Raw genomic sequence first — 8866 nt, forward strand, 5'->3', positions numbered from 1 at the left:
ATCCATCAAGACAAGCACTGGTCCATAATGTCTTCCATTTTGTGTTTTTGGGTGTTCTTTTCCCCAAGGACTAAGTTATTCTCAATCCTTTGGATGATATTGTTAAGATCATTCAAGAAGATTTAGCCTGCGTTAGGTTTTCATGCTTAGTTTGTTTTTACTTTCCTAGTAAAGAAAAAAAAAAGAAAAAGAATACATTATTTTATACTAATTAAGATTGATTTGAAGGGTTAAAAATCCCAAATTCGAACTCAAGTCTTAAAAAAGGATTCACTAGTTTCGAACTGATTAATCTGATTCATAAGACAATCCATAATCCTATATTATCTCATTGATTATGACTTGGATTCTTAAGAATGTCTTGTGCTTCTTTTCCCTACTCAAAACATAAATTTAAAAAGCTCAACATGAGAAAGATACATAATTTTGATTCTTCTAAAGATATCTATTTATAATAGATCTAATTGGGTAAGAGAAGAAGATGATCATCCTTGTTCATGCATAATTTTTTTCAAGTATTGACTGCTACTACATCATGCCATGGAAGCCTGCTGAATCAAGAAGTACTGCTTTAATATGCTCTGGATGAGCATCCTGCCCTTCTCTGCATTGCTGATCCCCAAAAACAACATAAATAAGAACACAAGGCATTCAAATAAGCTAAAAAAGCAGATTCACTTCTTAATTAGCTTCTGCAAATTAAAAAGTTGGTTTCTTTTCCTTCTTTGTGTTGTGTAATAGAATGAGAAATTAAGGAGGGAAAAAGTGTACCTCGGCTCGGAATATATCCATGGCAAAACCATTGAAACAGCTGATGACAGCTTGCTGGATGTCTAGCCCAAGGCTATCCAAAGCCCTCATGGTGGATAGCAGAAGACCTTGTCTTCTCCCACAAAACATATGGATGTTTACACCTCGCCCTTCCCTCAATCTTACTTCAACCTGCAATACACAGGTAATCCGATACCTTAACATTGAAATGATGTTCCAAACGAAAAGATGACATGAATTCAGAAAGGTGGCATCTTTCTACGGGGGGGGGGGGGGGGGAGTAGCTATTGAAAGATAAAGCACAAGAAAAGTTCAAAAAGATTTCAAATTGGATGAGAAAAGTAACGTAAAGTTCTTAGTTTGTGGATATTTAGATGTTGGTGGTAATGGGAAATGTGGCTAATACAATGAAGTCCCAGATTTAATCATGTTGATAGAGCCTTGTCTACGGCTTAGAAATGGCGTGATCAACTATAGAAAAAGTTAAATCATGGTGATAGTATATAAGAAAAGCAAAGTAAGAGCAGGAAGAGAAAATGTACCCTTGCTGGCTGACCATTCGGACTAGGCAACGAGCTGGGACAAAGCTTATCTTTGATTCGGGTAGGCAGGCCCGATGTAGTAGGAGTCAACGGGTGAAAACTAGCGGTGGGTGTTAACGCAGAGGAAGGAGGGCTGGATTCCAATTCGTTATGGAGGTCATTGATCCTTTGCAGAAGTTCCTTCAAGTATTCAATTGCATCCCCGAGGATTGAAGCCCTATCCATCTATCAACACAAAGACAATAGAGCTCGGTTCATATTGTTATAATGAAGCTCAAAATGTGTTTATTTACTCTTCTTGGCAAGGCATGGAGAAGTATCTATCTAATGTAATCAACTAAACCACAAAAGTTACAAGAAGAGTCTTTCTTATGCAGTTTAAAAGTCAAATCATTTCTTAAAAGTCCTTTTTCCAAAGTAAGTTAAGGAGGTAAATAACACATTTTCAAAGTATAGGGGACAGTTGAATTTTCCGCAAGGGGCTAAGAATGGGCCATTAACATCATATAATGCAAATAATTAGAGATTTCCCAGGAACATGGAATCTCAATCTCAAACAAAACATGTATAGATAGAGAAGAATGTTGGGATTCAAACAAATATGGTGAAATGATAATAAAGCAATATAACAGTGACCATGTGAGAGGCATTAATGCAACACTATAATATACAGAACCGTTTCAAAATAAAGAAAAAACACTTACTTTCCCCCAAAAAGTTGAATGATTGCGAGAATCTAATAGCCAAAAGGACTAGTAAAAATTCAAACTTTGAGTTCACAAGAAAACGGTGGAGTCTAATTAAGTTGTTACCTTGCTTATCTTTGGAACAACAGATCTTAGCATGTAAAGCCTATCATTGAGCTTCTTCCGCCGCCTCCTTTCCGCCATCAAATTCTTAGCCGGAAGCCCCTTCTTCTTCCCCTTCTGATCTCCACCACCGGTAACAAAGCTATTAGCATTTGAGCTATTTCCTCCATTTTTCCCGAACTCTTCCACTTTAGTAGTCTCTGTAAACTCATCAGAATCATAATTCAAACCCGACCCATCAATGCTCACATCTTCAAAATCATCTATACAGCCGAATTTCCTCTTCCTTTCATTCTCTTCACCCATTTGAATCATTTCTTTCTTTGCTTTATCTATCTGAATCCCTGTCAAAGCCATTAAATTCCCTCCATTATCAGCCGAATTCTTCCTCAAAGCTTGTCTCTTTTGAAACAAAGTGGGTTGTGCACCCATTGAAGGGAAAGTTTCAAGAGGCCTCAACAATTTAGACCTATTCAAAATTAGCGAATTCTCTGAGCTCTCATCAAAACCCCTAAAACCAGTAAACCCAGAACCATTTTCGGGTAACTGGAGCATACGGGCAGTAGAAAAGGATGGATCAGGACATAAATTAGAAGCACTGATCTGATTATTAGAGCTCAAATCAGCAAAATTGCCTAAAATCCCACTTCCCCTGTTCAGCAAAGATGAGGTATTATTAGTGTTAGGCTGATTTTCGAGGAACCCAATTTCGCCTAAATCAAAAGGGTTATTAGGAACTACATTAAGAAAAGAAGATAAGGTAGGCTTTGGGTGCTGCATAAAGTAATGAACATGAGAGGGGTCTAGATTGTTAAAAACAGAGGAATTTGGAGAGCAAGAAGAGGAGGAATCAACAGGGTGAAGCAGAAGATTATCTGGGTCAGGAAGATTAGCTGAAAATGTAACATCTTGATGGTTTTGAAGAGCAGTGTTTGTGACATACCAGTCATCTTCAACCTCAAGCATGGATTTGAATGTAGAAAGTGAACCCATATCTTCTTTACTGTTATCCATAAGAACCAAGCTATTGTTGTTGTTTGTGGTTGAATCGTGTGGTCTTTTTTATCTGCTATCGAGAGGGTGCCATTTATTGTGAAGGGGCAACTAATGAGACTATTTTGTAATTTTTTTAATGAGGTGTTTTATAAGAAAAAAAAATTAATTGCATTGTTGTTGGGAATTTTTGTTTAAAAATGTTGCAGTGGTAAACAATTTTAAAAGTTGCCATAGTAACTCACACATTATTACTTAATATATAATTTTTAAATATTGTCAATAATAGTGAAATGAGAGAGTCATAGAAAATATGCACCCAATAGTATTCAAGTAAATCAATTTTTTTATATATTAAAAAAAGTTGGAATAAGGTATCAAAATGATGAAGTATTTTTTTTATATGTCAAAACACAAGAATGTATATTTATTGGTTATGGCCAAGATGAGTTTGGTTATAAGTTCTTTGATCCAGTCCAGAAGAAGTCAATCACAAGCCGTGATGCGGTCTTTATAGAAGATCAGACAATTGAAGACATTGAGAAGTCTGGAAAAGATGCTTTCGGACCTGAAACTAACTCACCAAGTCTACAGTTAGTGCCTCTTACGACGGTGCCAAGACAAGTTGGAGAAGAAATTCAAATTGATCAACCAAAGATAGTTGCTCAAGGCGCTCCCATTCAGAATGAACCAATTAATGATGATGAAGAAGTTCACCATCAACCACCAGTTACAGAAGGTTCTCCAATTCGAACAAGATTCGGTAGGGTTGTTCAATGTTCTACCAAATATTCTCCAAATGATTATGTTCTAGTGATTGACGGGGAAGAACCATAAAGATTTGAAGAAGCCATGGATGATGAACACAAGCAAATATGGTTCAAGGCCATGCAAGATGAGATGAAATCCTTGCATGAGAATAAAACTTTTGAGCTGGTGAAGTTGCCTGAAGGCAAGAAGGCTTTGAAGAATCTTCACAACCTAGATTTAAAGCTCGATTGGTTGTGAAAGGATATAGTAAAAAAAAAGGCATTGACTTTGATGAGATTTTCTCATCGGTGGTGAAGATCACATCCATTCGTACTGTGTTGGGGTTAGCAGCAAGTCAGAACCTGAAAGTTGAGAAAATGGATGTGAAGACTGCCTTCCTACATGGCGATTTGGAAGAAGAAACATACATGGAGCAGCCAAAGGGTTTCGAGAAGAAAAGAAACGAGGATTATGTTTGCAAGCTAAAGAAGAGTATTTAAGGCTTAAAGCAAAGCACCGAAGCAATGGTACAAGAAGTTCGAGTCAGTTTTGGGGGAGCAAGGCTATAAGAAGACCACTTCAGATCACTGTGTTTTAGTTCAAAAATTCTCTGACGATGTTTTCATTATTTTATTGCTCTATGTGGATGATATGGTGATTGTTGGCAGGAACATCTCCAGAATTTCTTCTTAACTGGAAGCTTAAATTCTAATCTAACCGATACTCTTAGACAAGAAGAAATTGTTTGGTTCCAAAAATCAAAATACATGATTACCCAAGAGGATATGAATTCTAATTCTATCACATGTCCACTGTTATCAGACAGAAGAAGAATAAAATTGAACTCATTCAAGATAACAAAGATCAATTTATAATAGATCCTAATGGTATAAAGATTGTGAATGTCTCCTTTAATATAAAAACATCCTGTTATTGATGATGCTCCCAGTCCTAAACAAGCTCTTGTTGATTGTAGACCCTTTCTCATTATTGACATTGATACGATGAGCCATTATTTCAGACCTATTTCTTATCTGGATATCCATCAAGCTGTGTTTAACATGGGTGTAACTAAAACCCCAGGGATTAATGGGCTCCCTACCAATTTCTACCAAAAGCACTGGTCTACAGTTAAACATCGTATGTTTGTGTTTTTGGGTGTGCTTATCCCCAAGGATTACGTTATTCTCAATCCTTTGGATGATAATTTAAATTCTTTCAAGAAGATTTAGCATGCCTTAGGTTTTCATGCATAGATTGATTTGAAAGATTAAAAATCTCAAATAACTTAAAAACTGCTTGGATGCTCGGATGAAAGTTTTACCATGTTGATTAAAGGGAGTGGAGGGGAGGTTGTTTACTTAACCTCCAAATCCCACCAATTTGATGGGACTGAAATTAGAGTTATTTTAAGGTTTTCTAACCTTCATTTAACCCTCATCTCCATTTAAACTTCTTTACAAGCAATGTTAGCTAAATAACCTCCTTTAACCCCAAAACAAGCAGACCTAGACTAGAAATTTCAAACTCAAGTCTTAAAAAACGGTTCACTAGTTTCGAACTGATTAATCTGATTCATAAGACAAAATCCATAATCCTATATTATCTCATTGATTATGACTTGGATTCTTAAGCATGTCTGTGTTCTTTTACTACTCAAAACATAAATTTAAAAAGCTCAACATGAGAAAAATACATAATTTTGATTCTTCTAAAGAAATCTATTCCATTGGTATTATGATAGATCGATCTAATTGGGTATGAGAAGATCATCATCATCCTTGTTAATGCATAATTGTTTTCAAGTATTGACTGCTACTACATCATGCCATGGAAGCCTGCTGAATCAAGAAGTACTGCTTTAATTTGCTCTGGATGAGCATCCTGCCCTTCTCTGCATTGCTGATCCCCAAAAACAACATAAATAAGAACACAAGGCATTCAAATAAGCTAAAAAAGCAGATTCACTTCTTAATTAGCTTCTGCAAATTAAAAAGTTGGTTTCTTTTCCTTCTTTGTGTTGTGTAATAGAATGAGAAATTAAGGAGGGAAAAAGTGTACCTCGGCTCGGAATATATCCATGGCAAAACCATTGAAACAGCTGATGACAGCTTGCTGGATATCTAGCCCAAGGTTATCCAAAGCCCTCATGGTGGATAGCAGAAGACCTTGTCTTCTCCCACAAAACATATGGATGTTTACACCTCGCCCTTCTCTCAATCTTACTTCAACCTGCAATGCCTCAACATTGAAATGATGTTCCAAAAGAAAAGATGACATGATTTCAGAAAAGTTGCATCTTTCTACGGGGAACATAGCTACTAAAAGATAAAGCACAAAAAGATTTCAAATTGGATGAGAAAAGGGAAGTTCTTAGTGTCAAAGATTAATACAAGATCTACAAATGAGCCTTAACTATCAGCTGAGCTGTTAGTTCAAACGGTTTCATGACACTTAGTCTGTGGATACCTAGATGGGGTTTGTAATTGGAAATGAGACCAATACAATGAAGTCTCAGATCTATAACGGAAAAACACAGCCTATGGCTTAGAAATGGCGTGAACCGTGATCAATTATGTAAGACGCTAAACCATGGTAATCGTACATAAGAGAAGCAAAATAAGAGCAGGAAGAGAAAATGTACCCTTGCTGGCTGACCATTCGGACTTGGCAACGAGCTGGGACAAAGCTTATCTTTGATTCGGGTAGGCAGGCCTGATGTAGTAGGCGTCAACGGGTGAAAACTAGCTGTGGGTGTTAACGCAGAGGAAGGAGGGCTCGATTCCAATTCATTATGGAGGTCATTGATCCTTTGCAGAAGTTCCTTCAAGTACTCAATTGCATCCCCAAGGATTGAAGCCCTATCCATCTATCACCACAACAACAATACAACTAATGAAGCACATTGAAGCTCAAAATGTGTTTATTTACTGTTCTTGGCAAGGCATGGAGAACTAAATCTAATCAACTAAACCACAAAAACTTACAAGAAGATTCTCTCTTATGCAGTTTCAAAGTCAAATCGTTTCTTAAAAGTCCTCTTTCCAAAGTAAGTTAAGGAGGTAATTAAGACATTTTCAAAGTATAAGGGGAAGTTGAATTTTCCCAGGAACATGGAATCTCAATCTCAAACATGTATAGATAGATAGAGAAGAATGTTGGGTTGGGATTCAAAACATACTATAGTTTCATGGCAGTGGCCCAAACAGATATGATGAAATGATAATAAAGCAATATAACAGTTTCCATGTGAGAGGCATTAATGCAACACTACAATATACATAACCGTTTCAAAATAAAGAAAAAACACTTATTTTCCCCCAAAAAGTTGAATGATTGCGAGAATCTAATAACTAAAAAGAGTAGTAAAAATTCAAACTTTGAATTCACAAGAAAATGGTGGAGTCTAATTAAGTTGTTACCTTGCTTATCTTTGGAACAACAGATCTTAACATGTAAAGCCTATCATTGAGCTTCTTCCGGCGCCTCCTTTCCGCCATCAAATTCTTAGCCGGAAGCCCTTTCTTCTTCCCCTTCTGATCCCCACCACCGGCACCGGTAACACCGCTATTAGCATTTGAGCTATTTCCTCCATTTTTCCCGAACTCTTCCACTTTAGTAGTCTCTGTAAACTCATCAGAATCATAATTCAAACCCGACCCATCAATGCTCACATCTTCAAAATCATCTACACAGCCGAATTTCCTCTTCCTTTCATTCTCTTCACCCATTTGAATCATTTCTTTCTTTGCTTTATCTATCTGAATCCCTGTCAAAGCCATTAAATTCCCCCCATTATCAGCCGAATTCTTCCTCAAAGCTTGCCTCTTTTGAAACAAAGTGGGTTGTGCACCCATTGAAGGGAAAGTTTCAAGAGGCCTCAACAATTTAGACCTATTCAAAATTAGTGAATTCTCTGAGCTCTCATCAAAACCCCTAAAACCAGTAAACCCAGAACCATTTTCGGGTAACTGGAGCATACGGGCAGTAGAAAAGGATGGATCAGGACATAAATTAGAAGCACTAAGCTGATTATTAGAGCTCAAATCAGCAAAATTGCCTAAAATCCCACTTCCCCTGCTAAGCAAAGATGAGGCATTATTAGTTGTAGGCTGATTTTCGAGGAACCCAATTTCGCCCAAATCAAAAGGGTTGTTAGGAACTACATTAAGAAGAGAAGACAAGGTAGGCTTTGGGTGCTGCATAAAGTAATGAACATGAGAGGGGTCTAGATTGTTAAAAACAGAGGAATTAGGAGAGCAAGAAGAGGAGGAATCAACAGGGTGAAGCAGAAGATTATCTGGGTCAGGAAGATTAGCTGAAAATGTAACATCTTGATGGTTTTGAAGAGCAGTGTTTGTGACATACCAGTCATCTTCAACCTCAAGCATGGATTTGAATGTAGAAAGTGAACCCATATCTTCCTTACTGTTATCCATAAGAACACAGCTATTGTTGTTGTTTGTGGTTGAATCCTGGCCTTCTTTATCTGTTATCCAGACGGTGGTGCCATTGAGGCCAGAGAGCATTTTTTGTTTTGTTTGGGGATTTTCTGGTATGGTTTGTGTGGAAAGTAAGAGAAGGAAGAACAAATTGTTGAAGATAAAGAGAGGGAGAGAGAGAGAGAGAGTTGCAGAAAGGAAAGGGAAAGGGAAATGGTATGGGGTTTAAAGAAAGGAGAGAGCTTTTTAAAAATTGTAGATTGGTGAGAAGTGAAGGATGTGACACGCTTCTCTTTGAACGTTACACTAAAAATGTAATCACTGCTCACTTCCCCTCTTTTCTTCTTTGGATAAACATCATCACCACTCTCATCTCCTTCCTCTCCTTTTGCCAAATCTTGCTATCTAGAGATAATACACTCTATCATGATTCATTTATAAATTTTATTCTTAATACCAATTATTTTCCAATAAGGTTACTTAGGAGTATGGTAGAAGTTCTATTCAAGAATGGTACTGTTTTGGAACTATGAAATTGATTTGAGCGCGTTTTATAATT

The 8866-nt window shown here is 37.0% G+C and overlaps 2 protein-coding genes across 2 annotated transcripts; both read right to left on the reverse strand.

Annotated features, from left to right (window-relative positions):
• Window positions 1-258: 258 nt before the first annotated feature.
• LOC136227766 (transcription factor ICE1-like) lies at window positions 259-3229 on the reverse strand. The gene is made up of 4 exons (XM_066016510.1): window positions 2126-3229; window positions 1314-1538; window positions 772-942; window positions 259-612 (listed from the first exon to the last, which is right to left on the reverse strand). The coding sequence occupies exons 1-4, from the start codon at window positions 3134-3136 to the stop codon at window positions 529-531; spliced, it is 1491 nt and encodes a 496-aa protein (XP_065872582.1). The 5' UTR covers window positions 3137-3229; the 3' UTR covers window positions 259-528.
• A 2216-nt stretch (window positions 3230-5445) lies between these two features.
• On the reverse strand, window positions 5446-8659 carry LOC136227772 (transcription factor ICE1-like). Its single transcript, XM_066016524.1, has 4 exons — window positions 7288-8659; window positions 6510-6734; window positions 5927-6097; window positions 5446-5767 (listed from the first exon to the last, which is right to left on the reverse strand). Exons 1-4 carry the CDS (start codon window positions 8392-8394, stop codon window positions 5684-5686), a joined length of 1587 nt encoding a protein of 528 aa, XP_065872596.1. The 5' UTR covers window positions 8395-8659; the 3' UTR covers window positions 5446-5683.
• Between the last annotated feature and the right edge of the window lie 207 nt (window positions 8660-8866).

The sequence above is a fragment of the Euphorbia lathyris genome, chromosome 1, assembly GCF_963576675.1.
Source record: "Euphorbia lathyris chromosome 1, ddEupLath1.1, whole genome shotgun sequence".
In the NCBI taxonomy this organism is placed as follows: domain Eukaryota; kingdom Viridiplantae; phylum Streptophyta; class Magnoliopsida; order Malpighiales; family Euphorbiaceae; genus Euphorbia; species Euphorbia lathyris.

What these genes read in the sequence shown, in the direction of transcription:
- LOC136227772 (XM_066016524.1), bottom strand. Translation starts at nt 8,394, where the DNA reads ATGCTCTCTGGCCTCAATGGCACCACCGTCTGGATAACAGATAAAGAA. An exon ending in CGAATGGTCAGCCAGCAAGG is followed by an intron (nt 6,098 to 6,509) that starts GTACATTTTCTC and finishes GAGGCATTGCAG; the next exon opens with GTTGAAGTAAGATTGAGAGA. An exon ending in TGGATATATTCCGAGCCGAG is followed by an intron (nt 5,768 to 5,926) that starts GTACACTTTTTC and finishes TTTGGGGATCAG; the next exon opens with CAATGCAGAGAAGGGCAGGA.
- LOC136227766 (XM_066016510.1), bottom strand. Translation starts at nt 3,136, where the DNA reads ATGGATAACAGTAAAGAAGATATGGGTTCACTTTCTACATTCAAATCC. An exon ending in TTGTTCCAAAGATAAGCAAG is followed by an intron (nt 1,539 to 2,125) that starts GTAACAACTTAA and finishes TTGTGTTGATAG; the next exon opens with ATGGATAGGGCTTCAATCCT. An exon ending in CGAATGGTCAGCCAGCAAGG is followed by an intron (nt 943 to 1,313) that starts GTACATTTTCTC and finishes TGTGTATTGCAG; the next exon opens with GTTGAAGTAAGATTGAGGGA.